Here is a 24,622-nt window from a genome sequence, read left to right as displayed (position 1 = left end):
GGGTCACCGCAGAGCAGCGGGGACCACAGCAGAAAGATGATGGGGACTCAGCCCAGGACTTCACTCACCTCCTCCTTTGGGAATGACATGATCTCTCACACCTGCTCGTTCGGTGCTGCGGCTTCCAGCAGCTCTGTGGCAGCTCACGCACGTGCTGCTAACAGAGGCAGCCACCCTATAATAATTCGCCATCGTATTATTACCATTAATTATATATTAACAAACCCCATAATCTTAACTGCTGCTCCTGTCCCATCTCGGGGCGTGGGAGCTGCTTTCAAAAGCCGCCTGTCCTTTGGCTCCTACACCATCCACCATGTGAGATGGAGCAGGAGGCGACTGCAGAATCCACGGGGATCCCTGCAAAATGCTCCGAGATTTAAGACTGTGACAGGGCTGGAGTCCCTTGGGAAGGCACTGATCTCCAAGTAGGTCCACACACCCAAGGGGCTGCAGGAGCACCCAGTACACTTACGTGGACCTCAGGAAGGCCGAAGGACTGGACGTTAGCCCTGGGTTTCCTCCCTGCAGTGCCAAGGAGCTTTGCAAGCTCCCCTTGTGCCCATGACGCTGCATAACCTAGAAGTAGTAGGGTATAAGATCAGGAACACTAGTGAGAAGCATCATCTGCATGTGCACTGTCCTGCTCTACCCTAGTACCGGAGAGCTCTCATGGAGGTAGGAGGTATCCTTGGAAACTGAGCGGGTTTGTCACACAGCTCATCTACTAAAAGAACCTGAGTTGTAGACAAGCCAGCTAAAACTACTATTGGTAAAATTAACAGCAATGCCCAAATGCTGATTAACGGGGAATAAACACAAATCAAACACCTAGTGACGAAGCCACGCTCCCGCGGAGAGGCCGAGCGGCTGGTGCTTCCGTGGGGCAGTTTGCACCTTCAGAGCAGCCCTCGCGCGCTCACACACCTCAAACGCCCCAAACGAGCGGCCCGCACCCCAGCACGCGTGTCCTGGCACCCATCCCTTTGCCAAGAAGGAAAGCAAAGAGCGTGTGCACACGCACGTGCATAAAAACAGGCTTTGAAGAGGACGGCGCTTGCCTTTTTTCAGCTTCGTTGACACTTTTTGGTAGAAGAGCCTAAAGCAAACATGATCCAGAGAAGGGCAATTTTTTAATCTTTAATACTTGCGTGCATAAACACATGTAGAGCCCCGGCGCTCCCTGGGGAACGTGTTTTACAGTAGCTGTTTCAGGCTGTGAAAAAGCTCAGGGAAAAGAGGGGGAAAAAAAAAGAAGTTGCTACTGGCTAGTATTACCCAACTTGCTAATGTTAATATTAAGGAGAGGATTAAGTCTTTGAGGAAAGGCTACAGCCATACCGAAGGAGCAGCTTTGCAAGCTCGAACACCAAGAGATGTTCTCCAGTTCTAAAGAGCAAGCCCGAACACTGAAATCCTTGCAGGAAAAGCCCATAACACTCCTCACACTGCAGGGAAGTCTATGTGGATCCAGGTTATACAGCACTCCCTTGGGATAACGTGTGCCGTGCCCAAGCATGGGTCTTCTTTTTAAGCAATTTTAAGGGACTATGGCAGTTCTCAGGAGGAGATGGACATGTACTGTTCCTTCTCAAACCCAAGAGCAAATATTGACGTATTTAGAGTCATCTATTAAAATATACGATTCAGCCATGACCTTCTTGAGGCCAGATACAAACAGTAACTCAAGACCTTCACTGAGCAGCAAACTTGGTCCCATCTGGCTACAGGATTTTCACACTTTCCCTATGAAATACTAAGTGGTCGCGCCACCACTTGAAATGGGACATCTGTCGGGAAAGCTTCTATAAACCATTCCCAGTGTTTTAGCTGTGTTAAAATAAACCCCTTGACTCCTTTGGCCAAAGTTGGCACCAGACTCTCTTTAAAAAAAAAACAAAGGAGTGAAATACATACTTATAAGAAAGGAGAAAATATAATCTCTTTATTTTCAGTATACAGACTAAACCCCACCATTAAAATAAGGATAATGAGTTTGCACACATGAATAAAATACCCCGCACTTAAAAAAAAGAGCCCAGTTTTACCACGTTTGCTTCACGAAGCGCAAGCCATGTGGCGTGCAGACCTCTCCCAGCATTGTTTCCAAAAGAGGCTGCATCGTTCCGCGCCGTCTCTTCCAATCCCGAAATGCTCTCGCTTTGCACATGAACGCTGTAACATGTTCCTGTAAGCCCTGAAATACTAATTAGGTACAATACTAAATTCATTATGTCTCCGCTCCCAAATTAGGCTGGGTCCCCCTCGCCGCAGACCCTTGCGCCAGAGCTGGGCTCACTTGCACACGGAGGTGAAGCCGGCAAGCCGGAGTGCTGCGGGCCCTTTGGAGGTGCGCTGGGAGGGCGCACGGCGAGCTGCAGCACAGGAACACGCAGCACGGGCAGCAGCCCACGAGCTACCGGCGAGCTCCGCGCGTGCACGAGGAGCCGACCAGATCCCGCTCCGCGCGCCACCGGCGTGCACGGGGCTGCGTGCAATGCGCTGGAGGAGATCCGGGCCCTCAGAGAAGATGTGCTTGCGGAGCACACAGGTCGCACGCGGTCCCGAAGCGGTTTTCCGAACGGATCGCTGCATTCCTCACCCTCCCGCACCCTGTCCACACCACAAGCCAGCTGCAGCACCCGGCAGTTTTAAACGTGCATCCTTTCCCCTTCTAAAAAAGGGAATTAAGGTTTTCTCCGAGCCCAATTCAAGCGTGCAAGGGCAGCCATTAGAAAGCATCTTATAATTCACTCAAAATCCATCAAGTCAGTCTTTGCTGAAAAAGAAAAGATGACCTGGGCTCTAGCAGCAAAGGCCAACGGTGCCGAGATGTACTCAGCACCCTGTGGAGGTATCTTGCATTCCCCGGCGTGCTGCATTTTCGGATGCAGACAAGCTGGCCCTCGGTGCACAGGAGCAAAACCTTCGCGTGCTGCACATCTAATCACGACCAGAGGTTATACTGAGTGTCGTTAGGGAATAACACAGCACTTTGGGGGGACTTCTAAGCAAACACTGACTCAAAGGCTCAGTACGGATTCACAGTGCAATAGGGGAATCTCAGCCTACTCTAGACCACCACTGGCAACAAATACCTAGATCTTCTCTTAAGAACTTTTCCTTTTAAAAATACATGGTGCAAATTCATGTTCTACGCTAAACCCTTCTCGTTATAGCCTCGTTTTACAGTCTCTCGTGCTAACCCAGCTCTTCAGATGAGTTCCGACTGCAAATGCTGTCTCAATATAAAATTCCCTCAACAATTCCCTCAAACTTCCCTAAACGTAAAATGTATAGAATTATTTTCTGCCTTCTGATGCTCCAGATGCAATGCAGCCCATATGAAGGTAAAGCTAATTCTTCCAGCAGATGATCTAAAAACAGCTCTGTTTGCAAACAGCAGCTGGACCGAAGTGAGCTCTAGACTGCCAAGTCTCCAGGCTTCCCATACCACGAAGTGAGGTAGCAACAAACAGCCTTTGAAACAGGACTGATCCCATTATTTTTCCTATAATAAATCCCTTTGCCATGCAATTTAGTGAGTGAACTAGAGGCTTCTCGGGAGCAGTGGAAGCAGAAAAAAAATGAAAAGATGGTAAATATGGGATGAACGAGAAGAACTAGGCCAAAAGTTTTGCAAAGTTTGCCTTTTTGGTATCAGCACTGAGCCCTGCTCCTTCTCAAGTGCAGAGAAACGCCAAACGCTGCAGTCTCTTGGGGAGCTTAAAGTCCAAGCGATTTCTGCACAATCTGCTTGGCAATTTTGTTAAATTGTTCTCTGTCTTCTCGCCACATCTTGGAGGCATCTACGTTGGCTCCACTTTCATCGTTTGGCTCTGAAACGAGAAGATGGGAAGAGAGGTGGTCAGGCTGGCAAATTTGGCAAGACCCTCTTGCCTTTTCAGCAAAGCCTCCACACAGGTGCTTTCCTGTGGCTTTGGCACGTTCCCTCTGCTTGGGATTACGGCAACGACCTTAAAGGAAACACCTTAGGTCATGGAAGATCTCTTAGGCTCCTGTCTTTTTTGGCACAACACAGATAATCTGCCATTAAAGGGCATCCATGGGGACCGATGGGTAGGGTGCTCAGGCGAGTACGCCCACGTTGACAATTCAGATGGAATCTGCTGCTTTGTCTTTGTTCGGCTTCGCTGCTTCTAACGTCCAAACCTTTATCACATGGAGACTGGTTACAGGTGACATAAAATGTGACCAAGAAGTCATCCAGGACGCCTCTCTTCTCAAGAAGGCTTCCTCCAAATCAGAGACGGCAGAATGGGGTACGTTTCCCAGCCTGGCATACTGACATGTAGAAATAGAAGGAGCTGATTTGTGGATCACAGGGGACTCCAGCTGAGAACCTTCGTGTTGCTAAAGCTAAACTCTACTCAGGGAGGTAATCAAAAGCCCTAAAAGAGCTGAAATAGCTGAACGGACATCAGAGCAGCTGTACGGATGTAGTCCTTACCTGCCAGCATGCTCACAACTGACAGCAGGATCTTTTCAACGCTCTGCACAGGACTCCACCGCTCAGCACTGCTCTCATATCCCATGGGATCGTCGCCAGGAGCATGGAGAATAGAGATGCAAACTCTCCCGTCTGGGTAAACTGCACAAGCAGAAGGGATTGACTGTTACTCAAAGGAAACACTTGGTCCCTCCAGATCTGTAGCAGACACAAATATTTTGATTGGAAAGATTAAAAAAAAAAAATGCTGGCAAAACCATCCTTTAAGCAGTTCTAACAAACCAGGATCATCCTTCCCCAGCAGAAGCTTGCCAGGAGCACTCAACTGCCACGATACCTGTGATAGGTCCCTCAGGAAAAACTAAGAGAGGTCATTTGGTGGAACAGGCCAAGTAGTTAGGCACAGACGTAACCCCAAGTAGCTGAGCAGTCCTGCTTAAACCAAAGGTGACAGTCAAACAGCTCTGAACGCACATTGGAGGCTTTCCCCGAGTCCCTCCTTTGACTTGAGGATGAGATGTGAGAGGTTGAAGCAGCAGCTCCAAGTGACAACGAAGGTCCAAACACTGCGTTAGCAAGGCGGCCAAACTCAAGTGTCCCCAGGAGTTACAACTTCACCTAGCGCTTTCCCTGATGACCAAACCTGTCTCATTGCCAGGAATTTTTTAAAACCAGTGAAAAGCAAGGAGCAGATGACTGCTGGAAGAGGTTCTTCTCCAGCTCCTTCCGCTCACCCAGCTAATGTCTACACAAGTCAGTAACACCTACATTTTCTGAGAGATTTTTATTATATTCACACCTGCTCCTGCAGCCCCAGGCTGGGCTCTGGAGCCGGCCTGGCCGTAGCTGGAAGAGGCCAAAACAGCACACGCTGCATCAGCATTTCCCCCTGCGCGTCAGGAACACGCTGGGAGAAGACAACTCACCTATATATTATTATACCATGTGAATTTAATGCAGTATCTTATTTAACACAGTTGGCTCCCAGGGGCATAGACAAGACCGAAAAGGCAGATTGCAGGAAGAAGCCTCCCCTTCAGTGGCTAAATGCCCACAAAAGGCTTTTCATTAATTGCTACTTTGAAGGTAGCTTAGCCGAAGCATCCTTTGAAACCACTTTATTACAAGAGAAGAGGATTTCATGGCATCTCCATTCCCCCTATGCACAAGCACTGCAAAGCCAAGAAAGCATAGCGGATGTTTTAATTTTTAACAATTTCCTTGAAATTTCTCACAGAGTAAATATTTAAGGACACAAAGAGCACAGAATGTCCGTTTCTATGGCCTTTCTGGGGACAACCAGACCACCCCAATCCCAAGCGAGAAGAAAGGCTTGAGCAGCTACTTTTGGTGATCTCAGATTCACCCCAGCACAACCTAGAGCACAGGGACTGGGCACAGTGCCCTATGCCATGGGCTGCTCATGCAAGGCAGCTCCGAGCAGAGATCCTCAAGGCAGGCCCAGAACAAGCAAATCCAAGTGCTGTATGGATGCGGATTTGCTCACGGAGGTGGGTGCTGCCAAGGAGGTTGGGTGAAGGAGTCCAGGTGGAGCAATGTGCTCATGTGGCCATACTGCTTCTGTAGACACCTGAGGGACACAGGTGATGCCAAACCAGTTTTGCACGGTGCAGACGTGCCCCCCAGAGGGGGCTGGGAAGAGGGGCCCATAAATGGGTTAAGATGGGCAAAAACCTGTGTTAGGGGTGTCCCCAGAAGGGAAAGCCAGAGAACTTCAAGAAATTGCAACATTCCTTAGAATGGGATGAAATAAACAGATTCCCAGCTGAGATTAGGATTCATGTTATGCAAGCGTCAGGAATGTCAGCTTGGAAGAAAACACTAGGCAAGAGGGCAGGGTTTTCCTTTCATTGCTTGCAGGCTGCAGGGACCTAATAGCCCGAAGTATGGATCCAGCTCATCAAATCTGGGTGATAGCAAACAAACTTTACACAATCAATGTTGGTCTAACAGACGTGATAAGCAGCAATTTCATAAAGAACGCTGCCACGGCCAACGTCAGAAATGAGAGCTCGGGGTTGCAAAGCGGGATGTAGGTGTTTTCATCTGTTCAAAGCTCAAGCTTGTTAGCTATCTGCAGCAATTTTAATTCCTTCCACTCAAAAGCTTTAAGATAACACAGCTGAGATACTGTCATCACCAGAGTTGCAAAGAAAAGGCCAATAAAATCTTAAAGGCCTACAAATCTATCAGCTGTTTAGACTGTATTTCAGAGAGATCCCATCAGAGGATGTTACTAAACCCCTGATCTAATGAGAAAGAGCCATGCTGTAACGCCGCATCCAAACGTCAATATGAGCAGATTTTCACGTGTTAAAATAGCACTGAGCTACTTAAACACCAGGCACAGAGGAACATGGAGAAGAGCCGACCCAGACTGCATCATTTTGCAATGTATGTGTCGTGTCATGTATGAAACATTTACCTTTGGACTATTTTTGCAATAGCTTCAAGTATTCCTGGAATGATCTTCGAAAACAATCACATTGCTGGCATCTTTATTAGACTATGATCAAAAGATAAATGAAGATTAATACGATCAAGGGAGCATGACTCTATGACAGGGTGAAACTCTTGGGCGGCCAAACACTCCTACAGCATTCTCAAGAAAAGGAAAGGAAGGCAGATGAAGCACTCTCTTAGTGAGCAACAACAGCTGTCCTGCTGCAAAAAAACGTTGTTTCTTTACTGTGCAAAACCATCCCAACCCCTCTCAAATATCAAACTTACTGTTTGGATGGAACATCTCACACGTGAACCTCATCTTCGGAGGACTTAGAGGATAGTCGAGTGGAAAGCTCAGAACAGCAGGGAAAACACCATACTCAAAACAGGTGTCTTCAGGACCCCTGGAAAGAGATAAAAAAAAGCCATTCACCGGGGTTTTCAATATTTCTTTCACCCAAATTCTTGTCTAATGAGACACCTTAGGTTTGGGCTGTATCATGGTCTTCTCAAGAAGATAAAGAGTTAATGCGCTCTTACCCTACACCTCCTAAACTCAACTCCAAGTAGGGGATAGGGGAGGGAAGGGGGAAATCAAAGCTTGCACACTAAATTACTAGGAAGGTCACAACACTGCTTAATTAGCAGGGTGTGTTGGGATATAATTGGAGTATCTGGCTCCGAGGCATGTTCCAGGATTTGAGAGCCTACACGTCAAGGGAAAGCACAGGCAGGTGTGGAAGCCCTGTGTCTTTGAAGATATTCTTATGCTGCATAGACAGAGATGTCAAACACTGCAGCTCAGAAAAATAGTAATAATATAAAACAAGGATTAGGCAAGGAGTCATCTAATTGAGCTAAGAAGATTGAAGTTGCCAGGATGGAGCATAACACAAACACTTATCGCTATCTGATGCGAAAAAAAATTAAAATACAGCAATGTTTTGTGTTTGTTTTGTGTTTTAAAAACACAACGCAGGGGCTGTGATTGCAAGGTGTAGGGCAAACGTGTTTCTTGACAGGCTTCAGGTATTTAGCTTTCACTCCCTCGCATGCACACCGCGAACAAATGGCTCTGCCGGGGTTCTCGTACAAACATCGCCTTTTGTTTCCACCCTCTAGTTCAAAGCGCAATCGAGGGAGAATATAAAGACACTGATTTTACCCTCTCTACTCAAAACATACTTGGAAGATGAGCAAGAGAGTTAGTTGGACATGATTGATTCAAATCTGATGGACCATTTGGAAGTTGTAAAACAAACACCACCTCCCTTGATTGGAAAGGGCAGTAAACAAGCTTCATCGCCCAAACACCTCAGCCAAGGCAACCTCGTGCATTGAGCAGAAAGCTCTCCACACAAGGAAGAGCTCTATATTGTCTGGAAAATACTGTTTAGAAATATATATACGTACTTCCACCTCTCAGCCTCCGAACACACTCTCCACGCTAGTAAGAACATAACATTTCTAAGGCAAATGGTCAATGGTGCTTTACGAGTTAAGGCTGCAACAATAACCTAAAAACAAGAGCGACTAAATCTAAAGCCCCAAGAACTTCATCTCTGTTAAATTCTGCAACTCAAAAGACTTTACTGGTAAAGCTAAGGAAACCATAATCAAAAGTAGCAAGCACTGTAAACCTGAATATTGGCATTTGTTTGCACAATCAGACTAATACTTCTTTGCGCTGCAAAAATCAAAGCTAAAAAAAAAAAAAAAAAAAAACACCCAAGCATTTTTGTCCCCTTTCTAAGTTTTTCCTCTATTTATTCAGGACTCAATTCTGCATGTGAGAGTAAAGGCGACGCGTTTCTTTGCAGATGCATTTTGATGCCAGCTGCATTTTAAAGGCTCATTGTTGAACTTCTGAGAGTATGTACATACACACATTGAAAAGCTGGTGGGTGTCTAATGTTCTCTTTCGAGAGCAAACCCACAGCCTCGAGGGCTCTTCTGTCAGATACGTTAACCAAATATGCTCCATTTTTAGGCCTTATATTAAGTGCGGAAACAGCTTTTGTTCTAGCCATTCGTTACTGCAGGGATCGAGTTCAAAGAAATTAAGAGTTAATCCAGAACAGCGTTTGCAACTGCAAAACCCTCAGAAGGGCCCAAAACTCCAACATGACAGCATCCCTTGCAGTTCAAACACGCTATCACCAGGGCCAAAGAGGTAAAGAGCGCAGCACCTTTTGGAATCACAACACCTGTCCCACAGAGATTTCAAAGGACCTCAGATTTTCAAAGCCTTGATGCTATGATCTCACCTGAGCTGCTAGTCGGAGTCCGGGACCGGGAGGATCGGATTAGGATTCCTCCAAGAAAAAAAACAGGCTGTGCAGAAGATTAAGCAAGAATTACCTCAAGTAAAGTTTCCAAACTCCCAGAAGAGAACGATCCTTATTAACCACGTGTGAGAGATGCTGAGGATTCGCACACAGCCTATGAGAGCACCCAAACAGTCCTGCACAATCAGCATTTACTTCATTTAGCCCCTTTCAGCCCAAAGGATCACTAAGAAACTTGTAGGCTTCTGCAGTTCAAGAACAGTCCTCCAACCTCCAGAGATGTCCACCTACCAGCAGCAACATCACCGAAAGGATTCAAAGCAGGAGCTGAAAGAGTGATGTTCAGTTAAGGGGAGGGAGGACATTAAGTAGCTGGTACCAAAGCACCCAGCTCTCCTTCTGGCCCAGTTCCTGTGACAAGCAGTTATTTCAACCTTTCTTTCCTGCTTGTGTTTTTGTTTCATTCAGATTCTACATTGCCCCAGGAGACTAAGACGAGGACATCTGTGTGGATATAAGAAGCTAACAGGAGGTTACTTTATTCCCATATCACATGTAAGGATGTTGAACCCAAATGCAGAGAAAATCATGCTAGGAAGAACTCTGTTGACACGTGGATATGTGGAGATAGGAAATTCTCGGCTCCATGAGCTGGATGTTAATTATGAAGGCAAGGAAAGAAGAGGATGGCACGGGTCTGCCGAAATGGGAGGGAGAGACGAATCCGTAAGCACAGTTAAGTCTATAATCACACCTTCTAGCGTGTTTGTAAGTGGCTTCTTAGGTGTAAAAGAAGCTTAAAAAGCCCCAAGCCCACAGTCACCAGATGCAAAAAGGGGAATTCCATGCTAGATAAAACAAAAGTCGCAAGCCTATATATAGATCTAATTACCCTTCTCAACAGTTCCTCTTTTTTTGATAAGATGGCTTCAATTTAAACTGTTTTTCAAGCACCCTTCAAACTAATGAAGTTCTTAACAATCATATGTTCTTATGTCTCTGGGAGCTAACTTCAATAGCAGCACGCACTCGCACGAGCCAGCGCTCCCGAAGTTCCTCAGCCTGGTCAAAGAGGACAAAACCCCTCGGACTTTGCCTGCTGCATTCACAAACTTGCACAGCGTGATGCTGCCTGCCCACACGGTCCTGAAGAATGAAGCAGTATTTTGAGGAACCCTTCTGACATGTTTTGACAAGATTAGCATTTACATCACGCTTTTACTTCTGGATTTGGCCAAATACACTTGCTTTGAGAATGTAAGAGCTCTTCTTTCATGCGTGCATGTTGGTACAACCTTAACATTTGTGCTATTTCCAGCAGCACTGCTGCAGGCGACAACATGGGAAATGCAAATTATTATTATTATTATTATTTTAAAAGCGATTATTTTATCTCCAAGTCAAGCTCTTACATCAATCTCCGTAACATTTCCCAGCCCACCTCCGGATTGATAAACGGATGATATCTCAGACTTCTCTCTCTTAGGGCCTATTCCTTCTTATTTGAGACTATTGTGCTTTATACAAATGTGGGGTAGAGAAGGAGAAAAAAAATGCCTATTCTGTTTCTTTAATATGCTCCTTACTTATCTTTTATGCTTCATCTGTGTCAAATCTGAGGCCGATCTTGCTTTAATTTCCGCATCTGCACTTCTGTTTCATTCCCAGAATTACAAAACATTACAGAACATCATCACAGCCAAATACAAACCAGTTATTTAGCTTGCTGTCTATACGTACCCAAACATTTTTTATTAACAGAGATCCATCAAGGGATGAAAGTAACCAAACATGTTTAGGGTAAACATGTTGCTATTGTACCACAGCTTCAAATTTTAGCAGATGTTAAAATATCATTTTATTATGACACACATATACACACACACAACGCAGAAATGAAAATTAAAGCACCTCCGCCCCTGAGTTTGCACCGACAAAGAGCTCAAACTCAGCACTTTAGAGGGCTTTCAAGTTTGTGAGCTGCTCCTCTGTTTAACTTTTTGTTATGGGAAACCTGGGGAGCGGAGAAAATGTTTTCTAGGCAATGAATTAAATATTAAAGCAGTTCTGCTTGGAGTATGCCCCATGAAAGCTCTAATCAACCACAAAATCTCTGCTACGAGAAAGTATTGACAGACAGCAACTTTGCTCCAAGAAATGCACTGAGTTTAGGGATCTCCATGGGTTTAAAGTAACAACGTTCAGCTTTCCCAATGGAGATGTCATTCATTACGAAGGTCATGCTTAAAAGGCTGCTAACTACCCCCACCTAAAGAACAGAAAACATTAAGATTTTGCAGGGCTGGACAATTAACTTGCTTATTTCTATGTTAAGTCTTTGTTTCCAGGAGACAGAACTACCTGGAATTAGTCAAAAATACTCTTGCCAGTGACCTCAGGGGCTAGTAGAGGGACCACCTGGCCCTTCCTTAAGGAAAGTAAACCACCTCTCTTTGCTTAGAACACTTAAAACTGACTTAAATAGAAGTTGCAAATGAAATCCTCAATTAACTCTTAACAGATTATCAGCTTCAATGTGAACTTGGCAGTTTGAAGCTCCTTGAAGCTTCCTGGTCTCACAAAACTGTGGCATTTGGATAAACAGTCAAGGCTGAGTGACAGAAGTCTCTCTTTTTCCCCTCAATTTACCACTTGAATTTGTAAGAAATTCAACAACTCCAAAGCATTTAAAATTCCCAAGGCAAAGCACATGATGAGCAAGCTAACGAGGAGAGACATGCAAGATGTTGGACAAGAAGGTTTTCCAGAAGATTGCCTCTTTTCAAGTTATGTGACCTGGGCCACATACTCTAGGTGTCCCTGCTGGAGCAGGAGGGTTGGACTAGGGGATCTCTAAGGTGCCTTCCAACCTCAACTGTTCCATGATTCTGTGTAAACCTTGCTGCAAACTGTCCTCACCAGCTCAGGAGGAGGAGGACAGGGCTTCGTCACCCTCCCAAAATACAACAGCTTGTGAGTCAGATCTTTCTACATGGGGTCACTGCACCAGACAACCCCTTCTCAGCATCAACTCATTTGTGAAGTCTGAAGAATTTTAAAAGGTTTTAAAGATTTAAGTTTGAATGAACTGTCCCCTTTCATTAATTCAGAAGAAATCTGAATAAGTAAATTGATTTTAGTCATGGATTTTTATTTCTCCTATCACTGGTAAGTCATATACTTTGTTCTATTGAGAACATGAGCAAACGCATGCTGTGTTTGCAGATGAGCAATGTTCCCAACAAGTTTGTGTAATCTACCTACAACTTACCGTTTCCTACAGTACACGGAACATAATTCACTGTTGGCCACATGGTAGTTCCTGTTAAATCCCAGCACTACCCACGGGGAATGTTTCTTATTATAACTGCTATACAAAGCCAGCACTAGGGAACTCCACTTTGGCCCAGCAATGAGCCTGTCACAGTTTAAATCCCAAATAGAATTCCTTGTCTGGGGTGGACAAGAAGTTCTCATGCAAAGACAGGTCTAAGTGTTATGCAGAATTAGGATGTTTTTGTTCTTATCCTCCTGAAAACTAACGACATACAACAAGTGATGATTTCAGATAAAAACTCACATAATCAGAGCATTAACTCACATTATCAGAGCTTCCCACTCAAAGAAGTTCTCTTCGTTCATGGGACCTATAAAGAAGCAAAATAAAACAATGTCTAAGACCACCAGAAGGCAAAGGCTACAAGTCCACAGTGCACAAACTGTTCGGTTCCTCACCTGCAACTATCCCCTCTGGTGGATTCAGGGTCAGTTCTGTGAAGAGAAAAACACGGGCAAGGTTAGTGTGAAGGCACCTCCAAATCTGAACATTTTTGTGGTGGTTGGACAGCCCTAGCTCAGCTCTGAGGTGCCAGGAGCAGACACCCATGGAGGAAGGCTGGAGAAGACCTGGGGCAGAGCACTTTGTTAGCTTTACTGGGCAAGACTCCACAACCAGAAGGCCCAGCTTCTCCCTGCTGATAATTTTACTTCTTCATAGAAGACTTACGTTACTGAACAAAATTATTTGGGGCTTGGGGATTTTCTCCACAACCTGGAGAGAAAGAGTTTTCCGTCCCCATCAGCACTTTGCATTGATTCATCCTTGGCAACATCTTAATGCAAAACACCAAACTCAACACAAAAAGGTGGAGGAGCAGCAGAGATCCCTGCAAGACTCCTGAAAGGCAGTATCCTGTGCGTGGATGAAATATCAATTATTTCTTTCCACTCTACAGAGAAATAAAGACCAACTCTCCCTACTGCCCTTGTCCGGAGCCACTCGGGGTGGTAGGGTTTGCAAGGCAAAGTTCACCTGGGCACAGACACACCAAGGATTTAGCAGCTGAACACCAGTTTGGCAGCCCGCAGGCAACACGGGAGCAGGCAGAGGTCCAAGGGTGCCAAGATCAGAGGAGGTGACTGCAATTAGGCCAACTTAAGGGCTCAGAAATGCTGATCCGGAAGAACGTTACCCAACCATGCACTTGTGGACGCCCAAAAAGCAACCCCTGAAAACACAGCACGCGTCACCTCGCGCGTAAACAAGCGCGAACACAACGGGAACCACGGAGTAAGGCTCCTGCCCCAGCTCTTATTTGCTGAGCGATGAGAACCACAGGGAGCGCGACACAAAACAGAGCCCAGATCCTCATCTCAAAACAGCTCCGTGGGTTTTGGTTTCAGAAACCACAGAGATAGGTTGACAGGAGAGAGGGCAAAACTCGTCGCCAAGAACGCAATTAACTCCGGCGTTCACTCGGTTAAGTTCAGAAATGCAGGGGCAGATTCAGCTTCGGCATCGTGGGTGCAGCCTGCATCCCAAAAACGAGAATCACGGCATCAAAGAGCAGGTTTTTCCAGCTGGAGAGTGGGGTCTCTTGAACAGCTTTTGCCGTACATGGTTTTTAAAATTAATAGGGAGATGGGAAACTTGGGAACTATTTTGCTCCATCTTGTGGCCGTTTCTATAAAACAATCTCTCCAACTTTAGGCCCAGGAGAAAAACCTCAGGTGAGTTGAACCTCACGATGATCTCTGGGACATGTGGAGCTGAGCCTTCCCAGACAGGGAGCACTGGAAAAGCCCTCCTGCCACAAGCTGGCACCACAAATCTGTCATCCTCACCTGAAACTCCTGCAGAGCACTACAACTGGGTGCTTGAGCTGCTAGGGTGGTGGACCTGCTTGCACCCGAGCCTTGCAACGCTTGAATTTTACACAGGACTAGTCACCGGTGTTAGGAACAACAGGATGCAGGAGATTAACAGGCTCCCAATAGGGCCCTTGGATTATCCTACCAGCAGGTGAGCTCAGGTTTCTCCTGGAACAAGTTTGTCAGCAGCAACGTCCTCTCGGGCACCTCCGCGAGGCTGATGGACTAGGAGACAATATGGGTAAAGGTTCAAAACGGAAGCCAGGGAAGGGATGTTGTAAGTAAAAAAATAAAGTATTTGAAAGAGGTAAAGGGAAAAGATATCACAAAAAGGAAAGTCTCTGCGGGACACAAAGGAGCAGCAGAGTCACAAAGAACTGGGGGTTTGGGGACTGCTGGTGCTTTAGGTGCACCCTGGAGAAGCCCACAGGGATTTGGAATGACAGATCACGTCCTTAAAAGAGCTCAGCAGCTTTCCAAAACTGTCTCAATTTGGGCCATCTCCAAAGCTACAAAACACATAAGACTCGGGAAATTTCCTACTTGGAAGAATCCCACGGGCTAGGGCTCTAGAAGGAAGGGAGCCCCAAGAGAGCTGGTCAGTACTGAAGCAGCACGTCCTCCACGCTCAGGATCAGAGCATCCCTGTGAGTAAGAAGTCAGGCAGAAGGGGCAGGAGGCCTGTGTGGATGAGCAGGGAGCTCCTGGCAAAATTCAAACAGAAGAAGGCAGCATACACAATGAGGGAAAAAGGACAGGCCCCTTGGGAGGAATACAGGAATACTGTCAGGGAATGCAGGGATGCGACAAGCAAAGCTAAGACACATTTGCAACAAAATCTGGCAAGGGATGTTAAAGACAACATGAAGAGTTTCTTTAAATACATCACTGGCAAAAGGAAGATTAGGGAGAATGTGGGTCTGCTGCTGGACGGGGTGGGTGCCCTGGCTAAGAAAAACACAGAGCAAGCAGAGTTGTTGAATGCCTTCCTTGCTTCAGTGTTTACCAAGGAATCCCAGACCTAGGGACAAGTGAAGAAGCCTGGAGAGAAGAAGACCTGCTCTGGGTAGAGGAAGACTAGGTCAGGTAGCACTTGGGGCAACTTGGTACCCACGAGACCATGGGCCCTGATGGGATGCGCCCCAGAGTGCTGCGTGAGCTGCTGGATGTCCTAGCTAAGCCGCTCGCCATCATCTTTGAAACGTCCTGGAGAAAGGGAGAGGTGCCTGAGGAAGGCTGAGGGGAGATCAGATCAGTGTCTACAAATACCTCAAGGGAGGGAGTGAGGAGGACGGGGCCGGCCTCCTTTCAGCGGTGGACACCAACAGAAGTAGAGGAAGTGGCCACAAACTGAAGCACCAAAAGTTCCACAGGAACTTAAGGAAAAAATTCTCAACAGTGAGGGTGCCAGAGCCCTGGAAGAGGCTGCCCAGGGAGGTTGTGGAGGCTCCTTCTCTGGAGATCTTCCAAACCTGCCTGGATGCCGCCCTGCGCTCCATGTCCTGAGTGTGCCTGCTGAAGCAGGAGGTTTGGACTGGATAATCTCTAGAGGTCCCTTCCAACCTTAACCATTCTGTGATTCTTTGACTGGAAGAAGGCAAATGTCACACCAGTCTTCAAATAGGGCAAGAAGGGGGACCTGGGCAACTACAGGCCAGTGAGCCTCACCTCCATCCCCGGAAAAGTGATGGAACAGGTCATGCTGGCTGCTGTCTCCAAGTGCATGGAGGACAAGAAGGTGCTCAGGAGTAGCCAGCATGGTGGTGTCCCCCAGGGGTCGGTCCTCGGTCCGGTCCTGTTCAACTTATTCATTAACGACCTGGATGAAGGGCTGGAGTGCTCCCTCGGCGAGTTTGCTGCTGACACCAAACTGGGAGGAGTAGCTGATAGCCCTGAGGGCTGCGCTGCCATCCAGAGGGACCTGGACACACTGGACAACCGGTCCAGTGAGGGTGACAGAGCCCTGGCACAGGCTGCCCAGAGAGGCTGTGGAGTCTCCTTCTCTGGAGATCTTCCAACGCCACTTGGATGCAGCCTGTGCCACGTGCTCTGGGTGACCCTGTGTGCACAGGGGGCTGGACTAGAGGATCTCCAAAGATCCCTTCCAACCTTAGGGATTCTGTGATTCTATGAAACATTAGGGACAGCATCCGTGCATCAGCACCTGATGGATCTGGACTGAGATGCTGGAAAACGTCATCTTTTTCTTCCAACTCTGCACCAAATTCCTATTTTATTCCCTCTTCCCCGACTGAGCGTCTCCTGATCACAACAGACAGGGACACCTAAGGCAACGAGGCCCTAGGCATCCCTCCATCCCATCCACAGGCAAGGGCCAAAACAGGCAGCAGGAAACACCCTCAGATTTCAGATTTTGCAGCAAGCCAGTGGCAGGGGTAAAAAGAGGGTTTCCATTGCTAAACTTTCATAAGCACCTATCGAGAGACTCATTTCAGATTTTAACACCATATTTTTAAATTTAGAATAAGTACCTAAAGCCTATGCCCTAATAGGAGTTAAGTCAGGGTTTCTTATTTTCACTGAACGCTGTAACAAATAGGTAGGGGACCTATATAAATAAGAGTAAATAAATCAAGACACTCCAAAAAATGTGTCTGAACAGGGATAAAAAATGAGTCTATCTTCTGTGGCTACCCACAGCCCCTTAAAGATCTTCCTTTCCTTATCCCCAAGGAAGGGGAAACACTAATTTCACAGCAATGCTCCAAAGGGCATTTAAGCTCCAGCAGGCTGAAACTCAGACACACACGCAGAAGACAAAGGCCCAAACTAAACTAAAACCGAGTATTTAGGCGCTCTCTGTTTCCCAAACTCAGGTCTCCATAAGCATCGTACAGCTAGACACCATGGGTTGTATCCACTTTTTTTGTAGCAATGCACTAAAGTTGGGAAATTAGAGAACAAGATCAGAAACACGATATCACCTCAGCTCCCGGGGCGAGTTGCACCAGCAGCTATTCAGGGATGATTCACATAACACCTCCCTTGAACATTAAATCCATTTTTCTTTTGATGCTACATCCCTGAACCATTCATTCCTGTGGGATATTTCAGCGAGATCGCAGAGCTGCTCAACAACAGAGGATCAAAACCCGCCTGTGCGGACCGAGCCGGGTTTATCGAGGAGACAAAAGCAGAGCCAGGGCTTTTTTTGCTGCCTGCTTTCAGCTGTGGGCTTCTGGACGGCGATAGAAAAATGCAGGTTTCTAGGACACAGCGTCAGCACGAGCTTAACCCACGCAACGGCACCAACAGGAGCAACAGCATTTGCAGGAGCAACTGCTCCCACCTAGCAAAGACACAACCTGTTTCAGTTCCTATTCTGCCTCCTTACCTTCTATAAAAGCCACATTTCAAGAGCTGAGAACAACTAGCTCAATGAAAAAGCACTGTATTCCTCGCAGGAGAAACCCTGGCACCGGCTAAGGAGGTGATCCGGGCTGGCCTTGCAGGAATCCGCTGCGCGTTCCCCACGGATGCTGGAAAAATGAAGCAGCCTTATTGCTCCCTCTGGTGGGATCAGCCAGGAGAAATACCTCTCACCGGGCACAGCAGATTTCTCCAGCTGGGGATCTCTCCACAAGTCACACCTCCTTATTTTAACAAATAAATCTATGTTGATCACCACCAAACTCTACCGCAAACATTTTCCTCACTTCAGGGATTCCATCAAGTTCTCGTCCAAGCACCTTAACCCTCTCCCAGGTAAGAAAGCTGTAAGAAAGCAGAGGCAACCCCAGATGCATTTTGCTCCACCAGGAAAATAAAACTTGGAGAAAATAAAAGAATTTGGCGACCTGAGCAGACGTTCCACCCTATGTCATGACTAAGCTCCCGGGATGGAGAAAATTCCAGGTCAACAGAGCAGAAACTGCCTTGGAGTTGGACACTGCCACGTCCGACGGTGCCTCCAGAGATGGAGGAGAGCGAGAACAACTCACTCAGTGCTCAAAAACACCAAAAAAGGACCTCCAAGAGGAAAGCAGTTTTATTCCTTCTTCGCTTCCCTGTCTCACACTCACGTTTTGCAGGACAGGACCCCAAGGCTGCCCGGGGTCAGGGCACAGGGGGATGACGATGAGGTGGCCCCAGCACAAGGCCCCTGTGCTGCCCTGTCCCCAGCCCTCCCACCACCCCCCACACAGGGTCCCTCTCCAGCACCCCTGCGCCCTACAGGCACCCCGCAACACCCAGCTAAAACCAGGGTTGTCCTCATCCCCCGTGACAGTGCCCTGCCCCACATCAGCCCCCCTAGGGCTGCCCCTGCCCCACAGAACCCCCCTGCCCCACCACAAACTCCTCTGGATATGTCCCTGCCCCATGGACAGCCCCCAAGGCTGCTGCTACCTGGGTGAACTGCAGAGCCACCCATTCACCCCACAGCAGACCCCCTAGGGCTGCCTCCACCCCACAGAAACCCCCTCCTCCACAAGCTTCCCATGCCCCACAGCCACTCTCTCAGGCTGCTACCACCTAGGCAGCCCCCTGCCCCACAGCCACCCCCCTGCCCCATAGCCGCCCATGCCCCATAACAGCCCCCCTAGAGCTGCCTCTGCCGCCTAGGAACCCAGTGACTCACAGAACCACCCCGTCGGAGCTGCCCCGGCCCCACCGACACCCCACAGCAGCTCCCTCTCAGGGCTGCGCCATAGAAACCCCATAGCCCCCAGAGGCCTCCCCTGCCCCACACCACCCGCCGAGGCTGCCGCTGCCCCACGGCCGCCCCCAGCCGCGGTCGCTGCTGCCCCACGGCCGCCCGGGGCCGCCCCGGGCTCCGGGCCACTCACGCTTGTACTCGGCCATGAGCCGCTTCAGCGCCGTGCCCGCCATGGCGCCGGCCGCCACCGCCAGCGGCCACTTCCGCCCGGCGCCTCCGCCTCTATGGTGCGCGCCAGGTCCTCCAGCGCGGGCGGGTCCTCCAGCGCGGGCGGGCGCGCATGCGCAGAGCGGGGGGGGGGACGGGCGGGCACGCAGGCGCTGAGCGCGGAGGGGAGGTGAGGGGAGCGGGCGTGCACGCAGGCGCAGAGCGACGGGGCAACAGGTCAACCCCGCTCCCCCCGGCTCCAGCCGCGGCGAGCACGAGCCGAGAGGCCGAGTACCAAACTATATTTACTGTATACAACAGGAAAGGGCATCAAATAACGTACAAATCGGCGCATCAACAGCGAGATCTACAGGATACCCCCCCACACACACCCTATAGGCCACATACAATAACAGGGGAACGGGAGAGGGGTTTCTCCGGCAGGCTTTGAGCGAGCGGGAGATGATCCAGCGCGGGCAGGGTGGTCAGGAAAATGGAAAAGGCAGCTCAGGAGCTCGGCAGGCGGCAACGGACAACGCCTGAAGGGTAACAGGGTGTTTAAAAAAAAAAAAATCACTTGAGAGCAATTTCGTACTTCACAAGGAGCTCAAACTTACCACACAAACGCACTTAAAATTCCACACGTTCTGGGAGCGAGTAGAGCAGAAATTTGTCATAGATTTCTTTTTATATATATATATATATGTATATACACACAGACACACACACACCCCTATTTTCTTGCTTACCACGGTCTTGACAGCTTTTCTGCACAGACAGCTTGGTGACACTAAAACTGTATTTTTTTCCTCATTTCTAGCACAAGTTTAGCTACTAAGGAGAAGCATTAAAAAGAAACCTGAGGCCACATATTTCTAGTACTAATTGAGAAAGAAAGATACAGCCTTTGGAGGTGTACTAAAGAGAGCCAAGTTATAAATTCACCTCAATAAACATGTAAGGTTGCAGTGATAGACTTCTTTCCTTTAGACTTAACACAAAACATTGCTGCTCTACTGTGAGCATTAGATTTACCAGCTGCTTTCATAGCTCCATTTCCAATAATTCAGGACAATTCTCATTTAGGCATAAAAAAAAATTTTAAAAAAGAACATTTCATTCAAATTGTTCATACTACAACAAAGCACGTGGAAATTTGCAATATTTCAAATTCTGCCTCTATACTAAGAATCATATCTGCATATACAGGCCTTGTGTCATAGGCTTATGAGTTCTGAACTAATCGTGTTTGCAACACATCCTTAAAAAAAAAAAAAAAAAAGTCAGCTGCTCTTTTCCTCCTCTTTGCCAGATTTATAAGAGGAAACCTTTAAGCTCACCGTTGCCATGAAAATATATGGAATTATTTACATGATTTGTGGGGCAAGAACAACAAAAGCCAGGACGTTCTACATCCTAAAACATGGATGAATATTTAGGCCACAGGTGTAAAAAAAAGAAAGAAAGAAAGAAAGAAAAAAAAAAAGCTAACAGCAGATAGACAACACACATTAATCTGAACTTAAATCAAATTGGCCCAATTTCAGACATATTCCCTGCAGATAACGTTTTGACTTGCACACGCAGTACGTCAAAGACAAGAAAGCAATTTTGGTAAATGCCCTCTGAAGTTTTCGGAGGATCCTGTGTGATTGGCATGTTCATTTGTTTACTATTTAATAGCAAATCCAAGGACAGATGAAGGAGTGAGGCGCGATGAGGATCCTTGAACTCCTCTTCTGGAAAGGACAGTGTTTCTTAGCATGCTCCACCCGTCTGCTGTTGAAACACATCGATGGTGTCTTCATCTTCCATCTCCAGCTGTTGCATTAAGACAAAATACAAATTTTGATATACGTGCAGCAGCATATTTCTATTTCCAAGAGCATTTAGTTCTCAACTCCTACACAGTACCAAATATGAAGTATCTTCCAAAGCCAAGCACCTCAGCCAAACGCGTTTCTACTGTTCTTGCTACAAGCCTTGTCAATGCAACAAATTCCCCAAGGTCTCAGCATTACTGGTGCTGACAGCAGCCTTTGGGGGCAGTAAGAGCTCAAATCAGGCTGAAACTCGAGCAAGAAGACAGAGCTCCAGCACTATCCAGGGGCCCTATCCACATGGGCACTCAAGTGCCAGCTTTCTCAGCACCAAACCACTACCAACAGCGGGGAAAAAAAATATAACCCAGCCTAGACAAATTATTTGGAACACTCTAAACTTAAAACAATAGTTTTATAAGCAAAATGACTCTGAAAATACTTTGATCTATGACATCAAGATACTTTAATAGCAATAAAACTGAAGGGGTTTTTTCGTCATACCTGTGCGGGCGTGTCTGCTTCATTTATTGGTTGTCCATCGAATCTGAATCTAATCTGCCTCATTGACAAGCCCTGCAAGTTTGAAGTAATTCATTTGATATATTAATTTGATGCAAATAGGCAAAAACCTTGCTATATAAATCAAAGAAGGAGAGCTATTTAGATTGAAAACCCAGGGCAGCTACTGCCACAGCAAGGACACTACCTGAAACTACAGGCGTTTAGTTTGGCACCTGGTTCTGATCTAAATTCTGGTACCTGCTCGCAAGGAACAAATGTCAAAAGTCAGCGGCAACATTTAAGTTCTAGGATGACAGAAAGGAAGAAAGGGAAAAGTCGAAGAAAAAAATACCAGTAGGAATATACCAGGATATAAATGAAATCAATGAGAACACAATTCCGTAGGGTCTCAGAGGGTAGGATAGAAAAGCAGGACAAGTATTTCTCATTCAGGGTAAGAAGTATCAGTATGCTAAGTTCGCTTAACAGAAAACACTTTCCAAAAAAAATGCAACAGCCACCTTTTTGTGCAACTATCAAGAATAATGACCAGTATTTAAGTGGCAAGACTTTGGCGTGTGCCAAGCATGCTCTCCTAGTTACCCTGTGATAAAGCAAACAAGAAGCAACAACTGCCTGAGGTAAAAAAGAACTTGCAGGCCTTTATGCAGATTATTGCTTGGAAAAGTCATTACAGAAAACGTAAGGGCTTTTAAGTGTTACAGTTAGGTTAGTGAGTTAATGCTGCCCTTAAACCTGTGTTGCATGCACAAGAGAGGCACATTATGAGAGGACTTAATCGCGTGATGCAGTTTTTATTCCCTGCCTAAGTGATCCAAGTCTTTGCTTTGCCTTTGGAAATCCTTTGAACTCCCTGTGCTACTCGGGCTTGTTTCCAGTCACACGTCACACCGTCACACGGAAGCAAAAGCTCCCCCTACATCTTTTAAGATGATACTGTATTTAATTCTTATAGAACCGCATTCCTCATGTGGGGAACATCAGGCACGACACGGGGCAGGACACAGCACTGAGGAGAGCAGTGAAAGGCTCCCGCACGGATCGGATCCAGAGAGATGCTGGAGATCCAGTTTCATTCCACTTCTGGAAGCTGTTCTCCTTCCTGCCCTTCTTTTTTTTCTGTGCTGCCCAATACAGAGCAGAACTTCAGAATTTCAGAGCCTACGGACTCAAGAATAGGGCTATGGGGGTAAATCACTATATGACTGAGCACGTAGCTGAGGAAAGAAAACAGAAAGAACAGAGTCTCATATATACAGATAGGCACGCACATAAAAGAGCCTCCTGCCACCTGTAGGATGCAGCAATTGTAGCTGTGGAGCAAGCAGTGAGAAATAGAAAAAAAAGAGGAAAAAAAAAAAAAAAGATTTGTAAACAAAGCCACAGAGTGTTACTGTTTCTTCTTCCACCACTTTCCAAACTGAGAGCACAGGCTGTATAAAGTCAATGAGGACTTCAGAAGTGAAACGGAAGGCTCCGGAGCTAAGGCTTCCTACTGTCACCCAGCCAATGAACCCGGAGGCCGGAGGATGAGACCTCCGGACAGCCGGGCTGTGTCGGGAGGGAGGCAAGAGGTGCAGGGTGGCCGCTGCAGCACCTGTCTCTGCAGCACCTGCCTGTGCAGTACCTGTCTCTGCAGCACCTGCCTGTGCAGTACGTGTCTCTGGCAGTACCTGCCCCTCGCAGCAGTACCTGTCTGTGCAGTACCTGCCTCTGCAGTACCTGCCCCTCGCTGCAGTACCTGCCTCTGGCAGTACCTGGCTCTCGCAGTACCTGCCTGTGCAGTACCTGTCTCTCGCAGCAGTACCTGTCCCTCGCAGCAGTACCTGTCTCTGGCACTACCTGTCTCTCGCGGCAGTACCTGCCTCTGCAGTACCTGTCTCTGGCGGCAGTACCTGCCCCTTGCAGCAGTACCTGTCTCTGGCAGTACCTGGCTCTCGCAGTACCTGTCTCTGGCAGCAGTACCTGCCTGTGCAGTACCTGTCTCTCGCAGCAGTACCTGCCTGTGCAGTACCTGTCTCTCGCAGTACCTGTCTCTCGCAGCAGTACCTGTCTCTGCAGTACCTGTCTCTCGCAGTACCTGTCTCTGGCAGTACCTGTCTCTCGCAGCAGTACCTGTCTCTCGCAGTACCTGTCTCTCGCAGCAGTACCTGTCTCTCGCAGCAGTACCTGTCTCTNGCAGTACCTGTCTCTCGCAGCAGTACCTGTCTCTCGCAGCAGTACCTGTCTCTGCAGCACCTGTCTCTCGCAGCAGTACCTGTCTCTCGCAGCAGTACCTGCCTGTGCAGTACCTGTTTCTGGCAGTACCTGTCTCTGGCAGTACCTGTCTCTGGCAGTACCTGTCTCTGCAGTACCTGTCTCTGCAGTACCTGTCTCTCGCAGTACCTGTCTCTCGCAGCAGTACCTGTCTCTACAGTACCTGTCTCTCGCAGCAGTACCTGCCTGTGCAGTACCTGTCTCTGCAGTACCTGTCTCTCGCAGTACGCCTTCATGAGCTTGCTCAGCGGCGTGTGCCTCTTGATCTTGAACTGCACCACGGAGCCGTCCTGGCCGGCCACTTTCAGGTTGATGTGGTCGTTCTCTGTCTTGACTCCTTCCTGCGCAGGGACACGGAGCCCCCCAAGGAAAGGGCAGCACAGGGGCAGGTTAAGGGTTGCTTCCAGTAAAAGCCGCCCGCAGAGCACCTGAGAGATCAGCAGGTTCTCCCACCGCCAGGAACTTTCCCTCCTGCTTGCAGAGCAAGGATGTTCTCCAAGGGACACGGAAAAGGGGACCTCGCAGTTCTGCACTTACCAGCTGGGGCAATAAGGCAAAAAACAACAACTAGAAACTTCAAAGGGAGTTCAGCACGGGACGCTGTCGCAACGTTTTGCGCCGTTCCCCACCCCCAGCGGCGGGAGGACGGGGACGATCCCGTTGCCGGACACTTTTCCCGCGGGAACCCCCTGCCCCTGCGGCTCTCCCGCGGGACAGCCCCGCGGCCCGCCCTCCATCTCCGCCGCGCCTCACCTTGGGCTTCTCCTCCGACATGGCGGCGGGGACGGGACGGGGGGGAAGGGGGGAGGGGAGGGGAAGG

The 24,622-nt window shown here is 47.9% G+C and overlaps 2 protein-coding genes across 3 annotated transcripts; both read right to left on the bottom strand.

Moving 5' to 3' along the window:
• Positions 1-2,310: 2,310 nt before the first annotated feature.
• Positions 2,311-19,256, bottom strand: UBE2G2 (ubiquitin conjugating enzyme E2 G2). 2 transcript variants are annotated; one of them, XM_026036408.1, is made up of 6 exons: positions 19,185-19,256; positions 12,961-12,996; positions 12,827-12,872; positions 7,223-7,341; positions 4,472-4,612; positions 2,311-3,839 (listed from the first exon to the last, which is right to left on the bottom strand). In XM_026036408.1, exons 1-6 carry the CDS (start codon positions 19,225-19,227, stop codon positions 3,727-3,729), a joined length of 498 nt encoding a protein of 165 aa, XP_025892193.1. In that variant the 5' UTR covers positions 19,228-19,256; the 3' UTR covers positions 2,311-3,726. The 2 variants fall into 2 exon arrangements, with proteins under 2 accessions (XP_025892193.1, XP_025892194.1); XM_026036409.1 differs by lacking the exon at positions 19,185-19,256 and adding an exon at positions 14,522-14,564.
• Positions 19,257-20,095: 839 nt separating this feature from the next.
• Positions 20,096-24,603, bottom strand: LOC112944874 (small ubiquitin-related modifier 3). Its single transcript, XM_026036400.1, has 4 exons — positions 24,556-24,603; positions 24,015-24,143; positions 21,526-21,597; positions 20,096-21,022 (listed from the first exon to the last, which is right to left on the bottom strand). Exons 1-4 carry the CDS (start codon positions 24,574-24,576, stop codon positions 20,960-20,962), a joined length of 285 nt encoding a protein of 94 aa, XP_025892185.1. The 5' UTR covers positions 24,577-24,603; the 3' UTR covers positions 20,096-20,959.
• Positions 24,604-24,622: the final 19 nt, after the last annotated feature.

This window comes from Nothoprocta perdicaria, unplaced genomic scaffold (genome assembly GCF_003342845.1).
Source record: "Nothoprocta perdicaria isolate Ctin4 unplaced genomic scaffold, notPer1 scaffold_177, whole genome shotgun sequence".
In the NCBI taxonomy this organism is placed as follows: domain Eukaryota; kingdom Metazoa; phylum Chordata; class Aves; order Tinamiformes; family Tinamidae; genus Nothoprocta; species Nothoprocta perdicaria.
This window is presented reverse-complemented; position numbering and strand designations above follow the sequence as displayed.

Bases quoted from the DNA above. Each gene is read 5' to 3' on its own strand.
- UBE2G2 (XM_026036408.1), bottom strand. From the start codon at position 19,227: ATGGCGGGCACGGCGCTGAAGCGGCTCATGGCCGAGTACAAGC. The intron at 7,342-12,826 runs GTGAGTTAATGC...ATCTCTTTCCAG, and splicing joins GAGTGGGAAGCTCTGATAAT to GGGTCCTGAAGACACCTGTT. The intron at 3,840-4,471 runs GTAAGGACTACA...TTCTCGTTTCAG, and splicing joins AGTTGTGAGCATGCTGGCAG to AGCCAAACGATGAAAGTGGA.
- LOC112944874 (XM_026036400.1), bottom strand. From the start codon at position 24,576: ATGTCGGAGGAGAAGCCCAAG. The intron at 21,598-24,014 runs GTACTGCAGAGA...TCAAACTTGCAG, and splicing joins AGGCGTACTGCGAGAGACAG to GGCTTGTCAATGAGGCAGAT. The intron at 21,023-21,525 runs GTATGACGAAAA...TTAATGCAACAG, and splicing joins AAGCAGACACGCCCGCACAG to CTGGAGATGGAAGATGAAGA.